A 19,714-nucleotide genomic window follows, 5' to 3' on the forward strand; every position below is an offset into this window, starting at 1 on the left:
TTTAAAGGCTGCATTACAGTAAAGTGATGTCATTTTCTGAGTTTACCAGACTGTTGTAACTGTTATATTATTTGACTTTACCCACTTAGTCATTATATCCACATTACTAATGATTATTTATCAAAAATCTCATTGTGTAAATATTTTGTGAAAGCACCAATAGTCACAACTACAATATCGTTGTGGTATCGATATCGAGTTATTTGGTCAAAAATATTGTGATATTTGATTTTCTCCATATTGCCCAGCCCTAATTTATACACTTAACCATATTGTAATTGAATCATATTCAGGCCATCATCACAGCCACAAAGAGAAGGTCTAATGTGGTTTGACTGTGCCAAGCAGTGTCGTGGGAATGTTCTTAATTGTTTTGATGTCTAGAACAAACAAGAGCTAGCCTTGGGATGTTCACACACACAACCACACATTTTCAAAGGAAGAACATTGTCACCCTGCTCCAGGGTTGATTAACAAACCAGAACAGACAGTGACTAAGCACGAGTAGTGACATCAAAGTGAATGTTGAGTCATCTTTCTGTCAAAGGTTGTCATGTGTTGTGTGTATGTCTGCGGAGACATTGTGTGTGTAATTTGTAGTAAATGAACTAGAAAGAGTTGTTAGAAAATGCTGAGGAAAACACATTATTTTAATAAGCAAATGTGATTACAAAAAACCAAATGATAACAACAAAAAAAAAAATTGGATTGCAAAATACAGCAGAAAAATATACGTAAATTGAGAAAGATACTAAAAAGCGAATTTTGAAGGGGTTTTAAAATGGATGTGTAATGTTAAAGATTATTGATATGCTATGCTACAGTCTCTTTAGCACCATCCAAAGGCCAGAAAATAAGGACTGCCATTCAAATCTGTGAGGATAAACCCTTTTTAATTTACATGGAAAAAAATAATATTGTCATGCCAGTTGTGATAATTATTTTCCATTAATAACGAATAACTAATCTGACAAATGATGGGTTTTATTTGACGCAGACTGGGAAGCCGTATAGCTTTAGGAGATGTGTTCCAACATGCACATGACCACGCTGAACTCTGACTGCTGTGTGTATGCAAAAGTACAGACACACACAAACACACAGGCTTTCACTTTGTTGTGCTTACTAGAGATTTTATTGCAAACGTACACACACAGAAACGCACACAGTTGAGTACATCTCCGCTTCACACTGTTTTTTTTAAGCTCTGCACACGGATACATTGTTTTAAATGTTAATATGGTTTATTTCATCATCAGCTGCCTTTGTGTGCAAGACGGGACACACTGTATCGTCTTTCATTCAGATTGATCTCTGTTATCCTGTCACTCTATATGTTTTTTTCCCCCTAAAGTATGTCTAAAAAAATGTTAGGACACAGATCTCAATGTTTTACTCCAGAGAACAAAACATGTTAGTTGTGCTGCCTGGTGGTAATATTTAAGCTTATCTGCTTGAGGGCTGAAATATATCTTTTTGATTACCAACTTTATTTCATATATAGACATACAAACCGTTAAAAGTGCTCCAGAAATCCATTGTTTTACATTTATGACCTTTGGTCTTCTATGTTTTTTCAGACTGATATGAAGATCAAAGTTCTGGAGTCGAAGCACCAGGAGGAGAAACTGAAGATGCAGCAGAGACACGATGCAGATGTTGAGAAAGTAAGAATCAAAACTGAAAGGTTGTAAACACTCTGCCAGCACCAGAATTTCACCAGCACAATATACTGTCATTTCTGGCTTCACTTTGTAGCATATGAGAAAAGGTATATTGATGTCACTAATTTGAGGATTTCTAATGGTTGCAGTTTTCGAGCATAAAACTAAACTATTTAGCGTCGCGTCAAAATCAATTTTGTTATCTCTTACAATCATGAATACTTGTAAATCCAGAGTAAACCAGCAGACCTAGTCTTATATGGATTCAATTAGTCTACCACAGATGCTGTATGAAGCACAACCAAGCTCCTATAGTGTTATATGCTGTAGTCTTTAGTGCATGACCCAACATTACATTGGTTATAGTTTGACTGTGTCTTTGCAAACACTTTTCTTCTGGAGTAAGCTGCCCACTCAGAGTCTGCAAGGGAAGGGCGTAGTCTGACCATGGCTGAATCCCATTCTGGGATGCTTTTCTACTGCTTTTCTTTGTTTACCATTGGCATGAAATAATTCAGTTTCAAGTGTATAAAACCCAAACTGAGCCAGTTCTGGTAGAATATCCAATTTATAAGAAATTGTATGTAGAATCCTCATAGTTCCACTTATATTATGAATACATAAAAAGAGTTTCAAACAAGTTAATAATTTCTCCTGGGGACACTGGACAGGCAGGTCTGTTAATTTGCGTTACGATGCCGATAATTGACTCTTGATTCCATTTGGTGGCTAATGAAAAGGAAAGGAATGAGTCGCTCCTCTTCTCATCGCCCCATACCACAAATAATCAGCTTTTCAAAGCTCTTTGTCAGCTGGTGAAAATCGCGGTAAAGCTGGTTTATTTCACACTTAGTGCCCATCAGTTAGGCTGCAGATCAAGCACCTGGGATCTGTCACGTCCTTGGTATGACTTTCCTTTGGTGCCACAGAAGCTTTTAATAAAAGAAAGAAAAACACTCCAGTTTTCCTCCACTTTAAGGTGCCCGTTGCTTCTTTGTGGTTGACAAGAGACAGGATGACAGCTAGCTCTCTCTCCCACTCCTTAATTTCATACTGATTGCGAGTTATGTCCGATTTAATTTCCTCAGAATTTTACCCAGTATTCCCTCTAATGGCTTCAAAGGGGAGTAATTCAGGGGTGCACTCTGACGAGCCTGATGGAAGGTGGGCAAGCTAGGTTTAGTTTTAATTAGTCTCCTTATGAATAATGTATGGTCTGCCGAAAGGCTACTGGTCATTGTGGAGAGGGCAATGAGGGAACAGGCCCAAGTGTCATATGCTAATGGTTGTGGATCAGTACTGTGTACAGTTCTAAAATATGTAGCCTAATAACTTCATGTGAAAAAGCACATCTTTATGTTCTCATTCTAAACATGCAAATGATCTGAGATTAAAGCTGTAGTGCGTAGTCAGTGATCGCACACCACCCCCACCCCTCCTCCACGCAGTTGCTAGTAGCCAAGGAGGACACGGAGGATTAAAAAAACATGATGGACTCTTCACTCAATTTTCTGCGCACGAAAGTCGCTGGATAACACCAGTTTCTAAACCTAGCCATATTGAGAAATACAGAGAGTTTTGTGAAGCTGATAGTCTTAATTAGCTTTGTATCAACTCTTTTGGCAACGGCTTAAATGTAACGTGGACGTTTATTAATATAAAACAGTTACGCACTAAAGCTTTAACACTAGACCACAGTGTACACCAGAAGACAATAGATGGTGAATAATATACTGTATTTTCTTTGAATACCATTTGGATTTAATTACATTAGTGTTTTTGTTGTGGAATTAGTTTCTCTGTACATACAGGGAGGATACTCAGGTTCTAACTTCAGATTTTGTAGGTATGTTCACTCCATTCACTGGTGATATTGGTTAAAGTCATGGACAGCCAGGCTAGATTCCCCCCACATTAGGATGTCGTATAAAAGCCTAAAATGGGCTTACTAAAAGCTGTTATTTCCCACCTTCTGGTGCACTCTCTCTAGACCTAACACTGTGTCACGCCTTGCTCGGTGGACCCCTAAAAAAGACAACAATCTCTCTGGGGTGGCAAAATGGAAAACATTGGGTATCCCTAAATGTTTGTTGAACTTTGCCCCATCCACCCCATCCTCCTTTCATCTCCCCCGTCCCATTCACACAGCGAGGATGACAGGTTTGGTGACTAAGTGCACTTGGATAGAACAAAATGCTAGAAAGATAAAGTCTTATGGGCTTTGGGACGGTTCTTGACAGAAAAATAACTCTTACTTTCTGCCATTTCAGACAGAAAATCAGAGCATCATCTATTGTTGGACTAGTCTGTCTTGTTGTGTCTTGTTAATTGGATGTGTAATACCATTATTTATTTATTTATTTATTTATATATATATATATATATATAATTGTATACAATTTAAGTAAACTATTTGATTTCATTGTGAGTAGAATTTGGTAAGGTGACTGCGGATTCGTCATGACTATAGAGTACAATTTTACAAGTAACTGGGCAGAAAACCACCTTTGGAATTTGTTTACAACCTGTTAGAAAATGTACCTTCTACCACACCAGGCAGTAGACACAATATATACACCTTCTTTCTCAATATGGAGAGTACTAGACTGTCCTATTATAATGGAGCTTCAGCTCTCCATGGCCTTATTTAACTAATTGCTCACAGATGGCAGCAGCAAGCAGATGCAGTTACTTCATCACACCTCAGCACAGGTGGTTCACTCAGATGGCATTTTACTCAGTTAGCCTGTAGCCCTCCTAGGATTAGATAGGCATGTGGAAGATGAGGTCCTGTCAGGTCATACAGTGAATTATGTATACACAATCTTCCTTTTAATAACATTTTAAGTCAAATGATCATGATTGAGAATAAAGGGCTGTTTTGTTGCAGTGTTCACAAACATCACTGATGTAAATAATCCTTGAAAACATTGATTATTTACATGTAGTTATTAGCCACTTTCCGACCAAGTAGTTACAGGAACTTGGTTATAGGAAAAGTCCACTTCTAAACAGATCTACTAACTACTCTCCCCCAAAACCGTTTTTTCCAATTGCATTCGCACTGGCCAAGTGGCCATAGGGACTCACTGGTAGGAGGGGTAAGGGAGTGATGCAAGCATGGCAACGGTCTTTATAGCGTTAAAATCAGAAAACAAATACACCAAGAAAAGTATGAATTAAATACTAAATCTAATGTATATAGCATATTTGTCATAATTTAAACAAGTCTCCCGAATAGAAACGGGTATCTCTCTCTCTCCCCCGCCTCTGCCTGCTGCACTGTGTGTGTGTGTGTGTGTGTGTGTGTGTGTGTGTGTGTGACGGCCGGCGAGCCGCAGGACACGCTTGTGGAGTTTAACTCCGAAAAGACGGTTAACCACAGGTTGCCGTTAATCTTATAATGGACATGTGTTGTGATATTTAAACAAACGAACCGTCAACGGCGAACCGGCGAGACCGGTCTGAGAGACCTCCAGCTTACAGCGGGGTCTCTGAGCATGACTGGCCCAGCGATGAGCTAGCGGCCGGGGCAGGTGCCTGCTGGCTGTCGCCTTACTTCATGGAGCTTCTCAACTCTGAAAACTTTGAAGCAAATTGTTAATTAAAACGTTGTCAGAAGTGAAATTAGTGATGAATAAGATGGCGAAAATTGTTAAAATTGTCCCATTGTTGGTCTGTCTGTACTGGAAACCCAACCCTCGTTCACCTAGGTTCATATGCTGAAAAGGGAAAAGGGAAAAGACCCTGCCCTGAAGTAGGAGCTGAAAGAGTTACAGGAACTGCGGCCAGAGGGACTGAAAAATCCCCAAATTGGTCCAGTCGGAACATGAGAAAAAAAGGGTTCTAGGAATTTTATGTTCTAGGAACTGCAAAAATCCCTCCGGTCGGCTATAGTTAGTTGTACTATTAGTGCCTTTTTGAATAGACCTGCTACTCAATTTTAAGGTGCCCTGTGGGTTTTCTTGTAAACAAACAAAAGTTTCAGTTTACACTAATTTTTTTACCATCCTTGAGGCTGTGAATCCTGCATTGTTTGCATTTATGTTTACTTTCTACTTCTTCCCTGTCTTGTTGGCGCATCACTGTGTTTCTTGGTGTGTTACACCTAGCTGTAGATTAATGTCAAAATGTGAAACCATTTCCAGCAATTCACTAGCGTGAATATGCATCCTTGTGTGTGTGTGTGTGTGTGTGTGTGTGTGTGTGTGTGTGTGTGTGTGTGTGTGTGTGTGTGTGTGTGTGTGTGTGTGTGTGCACTTGAACCAACAAAGCAGGGACACACATAAAAACATTTCTCCAGACATCTACTAGTGGTCAGACACCTTTAAGAGTGATTGCAGGTTCCAGTGCTGTTTTTGGTGGTTGTATTCCCTTCTGTTTATATTTGGTTCACGATTGGTACCTTTTTAAATTTAAATGCGACTGAGGATCTTGAGTAAAAATTCAAAACTTTGCATGGAAAATGTGTCTATTTATAGCTTTCGGTTTATAGCTTTAATAGCTACTGGTGAAAGTAACGCTTCAGACAGACAAGGCACTTTAACAAGAACCTTCATAATGTAAGCAAGTTAGCCATTTTCTCTGCTGTAAAAAAGCTGAATATTCTCCGACGTGTTAAAAAAAACAACCTCCCTCTCCCTTTCTTAGATTCTGGACCGAAAGAATGGTGAGATTGAGGAAATGAAGAGCATTTATCGGGCCAAGCAGAAGGAATCGGAAGAGATGACCCGTAAGCTGGAGAGGAAAGGTGAAAGGTCACAGGATTGCAGGGTTAACTGGAAGGATGTTTATACTAGTGTCTCTGAACACTTGGTGTAAAAGGCCCGAAAAGATACAAGAGACTGCGCTGGTGTAGGGTGACGTTCTCCAGCCGTGCTGCTCAATGTACATTTTAATTGCACTATGTGTGCCTTTTTCTTCATGCTTAATTTCCTCTTCCCTGTTCCCATCTCACTCCTCGCCTCTCCGTTCTTTCGTCTGTCTCTGAAAGGATTTGATGAGAAACATATAAACTTGGCAAAGAGAAGCACTACTGGCCATTTGATAGAAGCAATATCTTTTATTGACATTGATATACTGACAGCGCATCAATGTGCGTGTGTGTGCGTGCGTGCGTGCGTGCGTGCGTGTGTGTGTGTGTGTGTGTGTGTGCGTGCGTGCGTGCGTGCGTGCGTGTCCATCTGTGCACATACCCTGAGGCAGGGCCTGACAGCTCTTTGTGTGTTTGTGTATGTGCTCTTCCACAGTTCAAAGTGTGCTGCGGGAATCCCAGGTCATCTGCGAGAGCAAAGAGAAGCAGATTGCTGAGCTGAAGAAGATGTCGGATCAGAGCACCGACTCCCTGAAAAACGAGTGGGAGAAGAAGGTATGAGGACAAGTTGAAGGGTTTGGATAGTCTGCAGCCCAACCCCTGTAAGCAGCCCTGAGCCAGAGGAAGACTGTTTGATAGCATGAGACTAGCAGACTTTGCTGGAAGCAGACAGGCTCTCCTGCACTGTTAGAAAAAAATCTTTATTCTTTCATGCTGTGCTTAAGTTAGTGTGTTTTTTTTTTTTTTTAGTGCTAAAAAATGAATGCTCTCTACCCTGGGTAAATTGTGTTTTCACTCCTGATAGCTCGAGCTAACCGATCTGTTGGAGCTCAATAAGATCCTAATGAAATTTTCAGTCCTCTCTCACAATTTTTCTCAGATGTAATAAAAAAAACTTTTTATTATTTTTATATTATTCCACTTAACTAAGCAAGATATTACATGCCTAAAGAAATAGATTTAATGAAAGAAGAAATGATCAAAGAATTAAAGCAAGTAGTCGTGGAAATACAGGGACAAAGATCTGTGGCTGATACATGTCGTTATTCTGTGTACTTCCAGCTGCATGCTGCTGTGACAGAGATGGAGCAGGAGAAGTTTGAGTTGCAGAAAAAACACACTGAGAACATCCAGGAGCTGCTGGAGGACACCAACCAAAGACTGGCTAAGATGGAGGCTGAGTATAATGCTCGGTCACAGGCAACTGTGAGTACAGCAGCAGGTATTAATGTGCGTGTTTAGCATTTAGATATTAATCAGGCTGAAGGAAACTTTAGTTTTGTCAGCATGTATCATTGACAGCCAGCGTATCTATACAAGACAACTTTGTGGTTGATTCCAAATCGTATCAAATAACAGTTTTACCTAGACCTTATGTAACATGATTTAACTTGGGTTAGTACACTTGTGTTTATTCCATCCATCTGGGATCATGACTTTATACCAAAATAGTAGTTTTGCATTGCCAGACCTTCCTCCACAGCGCTGCATAGGACGGTCTGGTGAGTCCACACAGCAATCCGGGATGGGAGAGAAACGTGCTCTGGTTCATTGGCATGTCTTTAACCAATCACAATCGTCATGGGCCGCACGGAACCGCGTTGCCGCTGCAAAATAGCGTCGGAAAGGAACTTGTTTTGGTGGAACATGTGTTCGTTCAAAAGTTGTTTTAGTCGTGCAAAATAAATCTCAGATTGTACAGATAGTCTAGCTAGCTGTCTGGATTTACCCTGCAGAGATCTGAGGAGCAGTTAACCATAGTCCTCATAAATCCACCAGAGTTTAAAATTACAACACAAAGAAAGCATAAGGTAACGGACGGCCGAAAAGAAGGACATATGGCGAAATCCCTGAAATCCCTGAAGTGAAAGGTCGTGGATATAGACTATACCAAAAGGAATGAGCAGCTTTAGACCGAGCATCCTCTTTACCAGTGGCAGGGAATTTAAGTGCTCTGACACATGTGGGCAAATCATTTTATTTACCCAACACCAGACATTTACTGGAACAAACAGGATTCTGGATGACATGATAGACATTTTTGCCTTTTGCATAAAACTCTTGCATTGTTTAGCTTACGATAGGAAAGTGTATACATTGGTTGTATCTCTAATTATTAAACAGAGACCCACGCCACTCCATGGCTCAAATGAAGGGATGAGGTAATGACTCTCACATCTTGCCGACTTCATCTATATAAAGGTCTTTGATCCACTTGTGTATTAAAACTCCCGCATACACACACACCTCCCAAAGCTACACTTTATTTGATGTCATATGAAAAGACTTTGGTTTTAAGCAGGATTGTGCACATTATATTAATGGGGCTCATCAACACTTGAGGCCAATCGAATACAGTGCTTCATAAATAGTATTGTTATCAGTATCAGCGTTCGTGGGCTTTCATACATATCACACATACATGCATATTGCTTCTGGCCTTAATCTGTCAACAGGCCCACATTTAGGAGGCATCAAACACCGGACAGTGCAGGGCCGGTGCTAAGGCCCCTCTTTTAATAATTAAGGACAGAGAAGGCCAGAGAGAATGAAAAGAGCCCTCTGTCGTTTTAAATTAGCTGCTCTCCTGCTGTGAGTTTGGGCCGACCTACACACACACACACACACACACACACACACACACACACACGCACGCACTCACCTTGTGTAGGAAGTTCAAAGTGGACTTTATCTCAGGTAAATTATTACAGCTCCCTGGTTTCATGGTTGGTGTCTCTAAGCTTAAATCTTTAGAGTCAATGTTGTCTTGTGTTCTTTTATTGTGAAAAGGTCTGTCTTGCTCTGTTGACTTGTTGCTGATAGTTATACGAGTATAAAAATGTCAAGAAGTCAGAAGACCTGAGACGTGTGCTTGTAGAATATTCAGTCCTCCACGACTTTGACCCAGTAGCTTCAGTAGCTTTGAGCATGTGGTTTGTACACTTAATACTATATACCCATTTGTGTCAGGCCACTACTACACCTCTGCTTACTATGAAGGGGAGAAGTAGCTGAAAAAGTTAATTCTCAGGATGCAATGTGAAAATTTCACTCAGATTGATGATTCGTGTTCATTCTAAAATAGCGTACTGGATCCTGTTTAATAACAGTGAAATGATGAATGTTCATTTGCCCAATGCTACCTGGTTGGATTTCTATCCAACAGCAGATCAAAGATTTCACAAGGGGCTTATAGATATGGCAGATGTTATTTTTGGATGTTATCTATACACAGGGCAGAGCAGATAGAGTGACTAAGTGGGTGTTTGAAAAGAAAGACAAGCCAGTATCTGCCTAGGTATTGCACCATTCAAACTCTTGACTGTAGTATTTGCATGTCCATATCCAAATGACTGATAATGGAGATATGATGAATATGGTCTTGTGGTTAGAGATGAACTAGCAGAAATATGCCTTTCTTTGTACTGCTGATAGTTTGATGATTGTTGAGCTAGCATTTTGTCATCTTCTGTTGCTAGGAGTTTGTGTAACATAACTGAACTTTAAAGTGTCTTAAAGTGCTATCAGCCTTAGACAGCCATATCTGTGCATCCCCAGTAATAGTTATAGTAAAACAGGAGTAAACAAACTTGCAGGAGTATTTGTTTGACATCTGTCCCACAAGTCCATGCTATGCTCTGTGTCCCATTCTTCTGTCTTCCGTCAGACTCTCTCCTCCACGTGCTGCTCACACTAACGTGCATGCATACACACAGTCTGACAAGTCCCAGGAGATGAGTGATGCAGGCTGCCTTACAGTTGCTGGCCTCAGCTCTGATTAAAAAAAAACAACTGTAAAACGTCATCCATCACTCTGTATAACTTTTTATGTTATAAATTACATGTTTTTTTTTTTTCATCTTCAAAGACTTTATCACTTCTAAATCTCTGAAGGGGAGCAGAGCTCATAATGTACCTTATGTAGTCTGCTCTTCACACCTTGTAATTCTCCTTCTAAAACACCTAATTAGGGGACATAATTTGCTCCCTCTGAGTGTGTCCAGCTGTGCCCAGTCCAGCCTCAGCTCTTTGGCAGGAGATGAGAAGAAGCACCTCTTCATACTAAGTGTCAGCACGCGTCCCAGCACAACACAGACCCCTTGTTCCTTTTTCTTAGAGCCCTACGCTACTAACGCAAAGACAAAAATCTCTCTTACCAGCCTCGCTGGGCGCTGCTCTCGTACTCTTTTCAAACACACCGCTCCCTCCTCTCCCCTCATTCCACCTCCTGTCATCGCCAGCCTCTGTCATCGTCTAGATTGACTAGCACGCTCCATCTTTAATCAGCGCCCCGTCATCGCCTTTATCAGCCTGCCCACACTGCATTCCACGCTGTCATAAGCACACACAGACACACAAAGACACACATGCACATGCTGTAGGACAGTATGCAGAGAGGGGACGTTTCTTTTCATCAAATCTGTGCCAGAAGAAGCTGTATGCATCAGCTGGCCTTTGATCATTGTCTTTATTGAAAATCTGAATCCTGATTGAGCGTTTGACATTTGCCAATGAAATAACGCAACAGTGTTGGCACAGTGGAGCGATCTAGTTTCAGCCATAACACAGTTAGAGATTAGTTAGATTGTACACATTTCTGTAACACAAGTTACTTAAAGCTAAACATTGGAGTTTTATTGTACATCAAAACTGTCTCACATTGTACTGAAGGTCACTCTGATATGCGCCTCGCTGTCGGTGTATTTTCAAAGTAAGGAAGGGCACGAGATACAAACAAAACAGGGACCCACTAATCAAAACATTGCTCCACAGCACCACATGTGGCCAGAAACTGAGGCTTAAATAATCCTGTTACAGTTGGAGTTTATTAATATGATGAATATATAGGCACATTGACATTTGACATGTTTAAATAAGAGTGGCAGGGTTACGAAAAGGGGAAATTACCTTGTTGTGCCTGTGTTGCTCCAGCTGTCAGTATTTGGGCAACAAGGTGAAACAGTATCTTGGAGTTAGCTTTAGTAACTTTTCAAAGGCACTGTTGCAGTTGAGCTTTTGTAGACTGGATAAAATATTTTTTACTTGATAAGATCTTTCCCTGTGTAGCATTGAAAGGGTTTTTGGTGGTTTGACCTTTGTTACAGTTTGTATAGAGAAGATGTTTTTGGTTTTGATGATTCAGATCTGTGGAGAATACCAGTGCAAATCAATCCATTTTAAGTCCAACCTTAGCTTTAGACCTGATAATAAGTACTAAATATAACTTAAGCAGTAACTATCTATACATTACAAGTCTTTAACTTTAAAGAATCAGAGAGGTGGTCAGCTACATTGTTAGCCACATTCTTCCATATTAGCAACCACATTTCTGTGTTTGACTTCACTATGGGTGCATGCGGTCCTCTGACCAATGACATTTTCTCAGGCTAGTGCCCTTAGTGGTTCAAACAGTTTGGTTCAGTGGTTTCTGTGTATGCTTGTGGTTCAGGAGGAAACGGTGCGTGAGCTGGAGCTACGGGTAAAACGGCAGTCGCTGGAGGTGGAGAAGGGCAACGCGCTACGCCAGAAGGTGACACAGGAGAAGGCCCAGTTGGAGATTCACATTGCATCCATCGGCGCCGAACTGCAGGAGGCCAACAGACGGTCTGTGAAATAGGGAGTGATAAGGGGGGGGATTAAACTATGTGCCAACTCTTCATAACTAGGTCATCAAATGTACTCTTTATTATAAAGTATCTGCTTTAGGGCTTAACGTGATAAAATAACATGTTATTAAGATGCGTGTAAGGTGTCGAGAAATACTTGATGTGCTAAGACAAAATTATAGCAACAGGGAGGTAAAGTGACTCATGTAATTATTTAATTGGAATATGAGCAGGTCAGTGTATGTGTTAACCACCCTGTCATGCTCTGCCACAGAAATATGATTCTGCAGAAGGAGAAGGAGCAGCAGAAGGAGCAGCATGAGCAGACGGTGCAGAGGCTCCAAGCCAAACATGAGACTGATATGAGCCACTTACATCAGGAGCATGCTCTGTCTGCTGCTAAGGTCCACATTACCAGAACACCTCCACGTGACTCTCCCTCTCAGCCTGCTAGATTTACAGTTAATTGATGAAAAATACAAAATTGTACCAAATGTAACTGCATTTCTTTTATACCAATTTCCTCTCTGCTTCTCTCTTCCAGTCCTCTGAGGTAATGGAGGACTTAGAGAAAACTGTAGCTCTACTCAAACAGCAGCTCCTGGACAGTGAACATCGGAGACACCAACAAGTCAGGGTATGATTTTTGTGATGGCAAGGGTGTGTGCATGTTTTAATGTGTATATGCGCAGTGCACACGCCTAAGCAAAAATGCCATCTATCTTTTCTATTTGTCCCTGTCACTGTCACCAGCTAGGACAATGCTTTAGTTTAGAATGGGCTCGTCTTTGGGTGTTTGTCACAGGATCGCCAGTATCATTTTAACTCTGCTTCCTTTCAGGATCAAGAGATGAAGTTTCACCAGGAAAAAGATGAAGTGCAGATCAACTGTGAGAAAAAGGTAGTGTGTACTTCAGTAAACCGATCCACTGAGCTCCATAGCTTCTGTCGTTGCATTAAAACAGCCCTGGACAAAGTTATTACGGTCAAGTGGAGATCAAAGCCTGGAGTCACATGTTCCTTTTTGGTTCTCCTTACTTTTAGATTTTATGTCTAGTCTCGTAAAATCAGAGCCATGATTAACAGGAAGATGAAGGACTGGGCAGAGAAGAAAGAGGAGGATGGGAAATGTATAATTTAGCATCAGTTATAAAGTTAAAGAAAGAAAAGAAAGTTGAGAATGGGAGTTATAAGAAAATCTGAATAAAGTTGCCCAGTCACTCTGCAAAAGCGGACAATCAAAAGGGACATTTTTACTGTCTGAGGTATGCACTGTCAGTGTACGCTGGCCGGCACTTAATTGCCTTTACTTTTGAGAGACCCTCTTCAAAGCCATAGAGCAGCTGTAAACCATAGAGTGAGGAGACCATTGTTAATGATCTGAGCTCGACCAGACTGATCCAAGCCAGACTTCTAAGGTGAGAGTCAGATTTTAAAGACCTGCTGCACCTGGGTCATCCTCAAAGTGCCACAGTTACAATGTGTGTGCTCGTGGTAGGCTGGCATACCCAGTGACGGGCCCCTCTGGCTGATACACCTGCAAGAACTTAGCCGGCCTCTGTGCACTTTATTCAGGGTCAGGGGGAATTTAAATTAAGCTTTTCTGAAAGAAAATCATTATTTGGGTTTTCCTCAAATACATTACGTTTTTTACCCTGTCTTTGTAATAAACCTATATCTGTTTTCCACCTTCTATCTTCTGGATGGTGACAGGAGATGTAAACAATAAAAAAAAATTCTTTCCCCTGGAAAAATTATTTTTTCCACTCCTCAGGAGTGGTAAATGAGAGATGTGAAGGAGGCCGGAGTAAGGTATCTGGACATAAGGGCCCATATGGCTGCCACAGATCCAGAGTGAGAGGCCCTCAATGCAGGCGGATAGGCTCAGATGGTACTTTTGACGGTGATGGGTGATAGAGAGAAGAGACAAGACCAGATGTACAAGGTCACAGGCAGGAGAGTTTTGTTGAGTGATGTTTGATGCTGTCTGCTTTTGCACTCACCTACACCTCTATCTCTCACTCTCTTTCTCTCTCTCTCTTTTACTCTCTCTCACTCCCTCAGGTTTTGGCAATCCAAAGTGAAGCAGAGAAAGACAGAACAGAGGCTAAGAGGAAGATAGCCAAACTAGAAGATGCACTCAGGTACAGTGACAAAGGCCAAACTAAAAGTGTTATTAGTTTTAGTAATACATTTGAGTATCGCAGTGAAAGTTTTTGAAATTGTACAATGTCAGTGTTAAATCGGAACAGCAAAACATTTTAATTTTGTACTGATAAGAGAGTTGGTATCCAAAATTGCTATATTTCCTATGGTTAAACATTTATCTAGTGTTAGTGATGGGACAGATGCCGCAACCAGCAAAAAATGGAATACTCCACTCAACATTAGGGTTCATGTAGCCCAAGTCTGAATACAAATGGCTTTGCTCGTATATACTTGACTGTACATTTTATCAGTTATGTTAGTATTTACACAATAATGACATTAGCAAGCTCTAAACTCATCTGTGTATTAGTGTGTCTGTGTGTGGTCCTCCTTCCCTTTTGGCCAAGTGTTTGACATAATGGTCTTGGGCACGCCTTCAGCATGTCAGCCTGTCTGGGTGTGCATGTGTGTGCCGTTGATGTAAATTGCGGGCTGAATCGTACAGATATAATAGAATTGAATGCCATCAGGGAGAATTTGGGGCAAGGTGTGTGTTTGTGTGTATGTGTGTGCAAAGGATAGAAGTTAGGAGGAATATCGTCAAAACAGCAATAGTGCCCGGGGTTATTTGACAGGTTTATGGACAAATGTTGTGCTTTATTACTGTTTGTACTGAAATTTCCCCCTTTGGTCATGACATTTTCAACATACATAATGCTAGTGGAGCTTTTATTTTGCAATTATTAGTATCACACATTTGAGCCTCGACTTTGTGGCTTCAACCTTTATTAGAGAGTTGTTTATGTCTACTGACTTTAGTCTTTGATCATAAGAACAATTCTGATTTAAGGTGGAGTTTGGCTTTAACAAGCCAACCCTTGCACACTCTCTTTGATCTTTTTTTATAACTACCGTAATAGTACCGGTGGAGTTGAGAGCCTGGTAACTGTGATGAGAAGCTTTACATGTGATAAGAATTTGTGCTGTCTTGAAGAAAACTAGCAAACTTAATCCTGCAGTATAAATCAAACAGTCTCTACACGAATAAACTGATAAATAAAATACCATGTTACTAAAAAAGTAACATAATGAAGAAAAAAAGAGTCAGTTTAATATAGATTTAATATTTAATAAGATAGAAAAATCATGACATACTGTAGAAATATATTTTTTTTAAATTATAGTATGCATAAGGTAAAATTAAAATGTGTTAAAGCTAGGGTTGGGTATCATTTGGGTTTTTTCCGATACCGGTGCTAAAACGATACTTTTAAAACGGTGCCGGTGCCTGAACCGATACTTTTAGAAAGATTTAAAAAAAATATGTATATATTTAAAAAAGAAAAAAGTAGCACAAAACGACAGTCGGCGACATTTAAGAACGGCTTGTTTATTGCTAAGGCCATATGGTCAAAATTAAATGATTTATTAAAAATGTAATAACAATAACTTATAACAATAACTTATTTCACCAGTAAATTGCTGGTAAACGACAAAAACAACCACTAGATGGAAAAAGGGTATTTTACAATAACTTTGAATACACCACGAGGCTGGCGAGGCGAGTTTCAAGTGAACGCACCGTCTGTGTTTTTCCGACTGTTACATCTCAGTGTTGGAATCCTCTACAGTGAAATACAGTCACACCGTTTAACGTTAGCTGTCAGCATTTTAACCGTGTTTAATCCAGCTGCTAGCTAATGGTAGGCTAACGTTACCTGCTGCCAAGTGTATTATGTTAACTAGTGTCACATGCAGCAATGCATTTGTTGCCTCTACTGTCCGTTTCGGAGCATCAGAGGGCAGCCCTGGCATTTCAGTAGCACCGAAATGAGGCACCGAAATCCGCGTTACTATTCGGTCCGGTAGATACCGGTTGTTAAGGCACCGGTGCCGTATAAGCACCGGGTTTCGGTACCCAACCCTAGTTAAAGCTGCACTAATCAATATTTGTGTATGTGTGATGTGGAGGGTTCACTGTTATTGATAAACATTGAGACAATTATTGCCCAACTCTGCAGTTCCCCTCAGCCCTACAGATCCTTTTAGCGTCTTTACTTTACCGCAACTTTACTCTCATTGTGCTCATCAATCCAATCATCTGTTTTGAGTGTAAAAGCTCTGATGAATGTATAATACCTTTCCAGCACCAAACAACAAACAGACACAGTTAGCCACTAGCTGGTGAACATATTGGAGCATATTTCTACCGTGAAAAATGGTACCAGATACCTTTTAAGCCCCTTTTGGAATATTACAGAACTATTATACGGGAATTAAAATTATTAGTAATTTAACGAGTGTCAAAGTAATGCTTCAGATAATAATAATTCAGCATTATATATTTTTTCGATAATTATTAACATTAACTGCTAGGGTCGTGATTTTTTTGCGACGATTTTTTAAATCAATTCTTTTCCCTAGAATCAATATATATATATTTTTTTTACCAAAACATTTTCTGTTTATGCAGTAACGCTGATTGCGCCTACATCATATCCGTTTCTAGCAAAACAGACCCAAAGCAAAAAATGCAGAAAATACATGTTATGTACTTCTTTACAAATACTGACTGACTGACTGACATGTGATGTGCATTCTTCTTAGAAAACAATTAGTTTTTAGAAATGTCTCATGATGTAACTATCTCTAGAAGTGTATTATTGAACTTTTGTTTTTCTTAAAGAAGGAAAAGAAAATCGCAATACTCAATACTATCGAATCGCAATACTTCTAGAATCACAATAAATGAAAATCGCAATACAAATCGATCGGCACCCATGTATCGCAAAAGGAATCGAATCGGGACAAAAGCATATTGTCCCACCCCTATTAACTGCCCTAAAAGTGGAGACCTACTTCAGTTTCCCCATCAGTCTTTACCTCCACCTCGGCTTCCTACTCTCACCCTCTAGCTCTATCACTCCCTTCCCTTCAGAACTACACACACTCTGCTGACAGCCCCCAGACTTCCACAGACTCCAACCAACCAGTCAACCAGGCATTACATTCCACTGGGTACTTAATCTAATGCAGGACCACATTTCTTGGTCACAAGCAGATTACAGTTTCCCTGGGGAAACTGGAATGTGTTCTACACAATTAAACACAACGCCCATTCAACAACCTCAGCTGCTCCAGCCATACACACATCCAAGGCCAGTCACAGTGCCATCAGCTCTCTTGATAGGTTTTCAACTGTTTGTCACAATATATAATGGCAATCAGAGGCAATAATAGGTTGAGCTTGTCTGTATTTGCTTTTTTTGCTTTGGTCCTAATCAATAACCCAAGGCACTTTGTGTCTTAGCCAAACACTTTTTAAGTGGCCTCTAAAATCAAGGATAACTAATTTTAGTGAATAACAAATTGTATTAAGCTGTAGGACATGGTTGTTATTACTGTTCCTTTGTGTTTATGTCAGTGCAAAACAAATTTAGCAGTTTAGTATTCAGCGTAAAGATCGCAAAGGGACATTGATGGTTGTGCCTGCCTATTGTTTGCGCTTGTCATTGTCAGCCCGGCAACAGAGGACAAGCTTAAACACAGCAGACAGATCTGTTTGTGCATAAATTATCCTTGTTGTTAGTATCAGTAACAAGCCAGTCATTCCCTCGTTTAGTGTTAAACACTGAGAAGAGGAAAGTGGCCCATCAGGCTTTTAGCTAATTAAGTACTCAGGCTAAACACACACAAACGCACATGCATGCACACACGCACACACACACACACACACACACACACACACAAGCAGTCATAGTCTACCTGCCTGCTGTCGTGGCAACACTGACGGCCTTTAAAGGCGATCCAGGAGAACTTCAAAGTCAGAGCAAGACCGCATGCTGTGTGTGTGTGTGTGTGTGTGTGTGTGTGTGTGTGTGTGTGTGTGTGTGTGTGTGTGTGTGTGTGTGTAAAGATGGGAGGATGGATGATGAAATTAAACAAGTACAACTGCTCAACATGCCCTCCATGTGCCAGATAATGTTTGGTACTGTATGTGCTCTTTGTTATTACCGGTATGTTTGTTGATCCACACAATCTACTGATAAAAGTATATCAGCATAGATCTATTAATAACTATTTTTATTTTAATATTTGATAATAATACTTCTACAGCTGATGATAAATGTGTTGTCAGTAATGTTTATGTTTGTTCGTATGCAGCATATATAGCTGTTATCCACACCCCTTTCTTTCCATGGCTTACACCCACTCTTTCTTTCCAGTATGAAAAGAAAAATCACCCTATCCTGCCATGCAAATAAGCATTGCTGCGTCAATTTGAGTTCCAGGTCTGTGTTACTATAGCAACAACAACAGAAAAAGCATTACAAAGCTGTGCAGAGAACAAGTTTCTCTCCTTTTCTTTCATCCCAACGGGCCTCAGATCATTACAGGGCATTAGCATAGAGATGGAGAGATGCACCACAGAGGGGGAATAAAGAGGGAGAGGAAGCTCATCTGGGGAACAGCTTGCCTGCTTTTGCAACACTGACCTCCAAATCACAATTTAAAAACATCAGAAAATCACCTGAATGTTTAAAGTAGAAAAGAAAACAGCTGGTTTATATCTAGATTATGGTATTTCTTTCCCCATGAAGCCGCTGTCATATATTTTTTTTCTATGCTTTCCCTCGTACCATTCCAGTCCTCCTTCCTGCCGCTTGGCACCCAACTGGCTTCATCAAAACCATGTGCCTGCTAAGGTGTGGTGCAGGGTTGTAGCAACTCTTGACTGTGTCTCAGCAGCAACTTCTGCTCAGTTTGATCGTTTACAGTTTGGAGTGGCAGAGGCAGCGTCTGCAGTAGGCAGCTGCAGGGAAAGCGTGCTTGCCTTCATGAGAAGCTACACACTGGCTGTCCAAACCTGTGCTCACACTCATGCTGTCATGGCTGGGATGTGTCATGGTGTGTATAATTTACACCAACTCATTCCTTCAGTCATAATCCTGTTCATCCCTAATTATAGTTTCTTGCTTTTCTGCAATTGTTTGAATTTCATGTGTTTTGTGTTCACACAGCCCACCACCAGGCTACTGTTTGATTTAATAAGTAGTTCAGCTCTTGAGACAAGGAAACATTTTATTTTAGTGGGGTATTAAGTGTGTGTGCCTGTCTGTTAGGTCTGTGTGTCATTGTTTCTTTCCTAGTGTTTGTGCATGCATGCCCACATGCTTGCATGAGAAAGTGCCCTAGTACTCTTAAAGGTGTAGGATGCGTCCAGTATGGTCTTTCATGTTATTTTGTGTTTGTGTGTATGCACATGCATACCCTACATCTTTGTGTGGCTTTGAAGTGGTCTTATCTTTCTCAGCATTCCTATCCCATGACAGGAGGGATGAAGGGAAGCAGGGGTGGTGGTGGTCCGGAGAGGGACCAGAGGTAGCTGAGCAGAGGCTGTGCAGCCTGCAACCCCAGTTAGTGTTGAGGTGCAGGAGCAGGTGGAGGTATGGATCCTGAATATTGAAAAGCTTCACCGGGGC

General features: G+C 40.7%; 1 protein-coding gene across 7 annotated transcripts in view; it reads left to right on the plus strand.

The window, feature by feature from the left end:
- The window catches only part of cep112 (centrosomal protein 112), a 99,431-nt gene that overhangs the window by 17,995 nt on the left and 61,722 nt on the right, over positions 1-19,714 (plus strand). For all 7 annotated transcript variants that reach the window (XM_031312892.2, XM_031312891.2, XM_031312894.2 and 4 more), the window contains 9 exons: positions 1,581-1,667; positions 6,315-6,414; positions 6,914-7,032; positions 7,540-7,683; positions 11,927-12,081; positions 12,358-12,487; positions 12,628-12,720; positions 12,925-12,984; positions 14,148-14,227. In XM_031312892.2, coding sequence (XP_031168752.1) covers positions 1,581-1,667; positions 6,315-6,414; positions 6,914-7,032; positions 7,540-7,683; positions 11,927-12,081; positions 12,358-12,487; positions 12,628-12,720; positions 12,925-12,984; positions 14,148-14,227 — 968 coding nt within the window. The remainder of the gene's footprint in view (positions 1-1,580; positions 1,668-6,314; positions 6,415-6,913; positions 7,033-7,539; positions 7,684-11,926; positions 12,082-12,357; positions 12,488-12,627; positions 12,721-12,924; positions 12,985-14,147; positions 14,228-19,714) is intronic.

Source organism: Sander lucioperca, chromosome 21 (assembly GCF_008315115.2).
Source record: "Sander lucioperca isolate FBNREF2018 chromosome 21, SLUC_FBN_1.2, whole genome shotgun sequence".
Lineage (NCBI taxonomy): Eukaryota > Metazoa > Chordata > Actinopteri > Perciformes > Percidae > Sander > Sander lucioperca.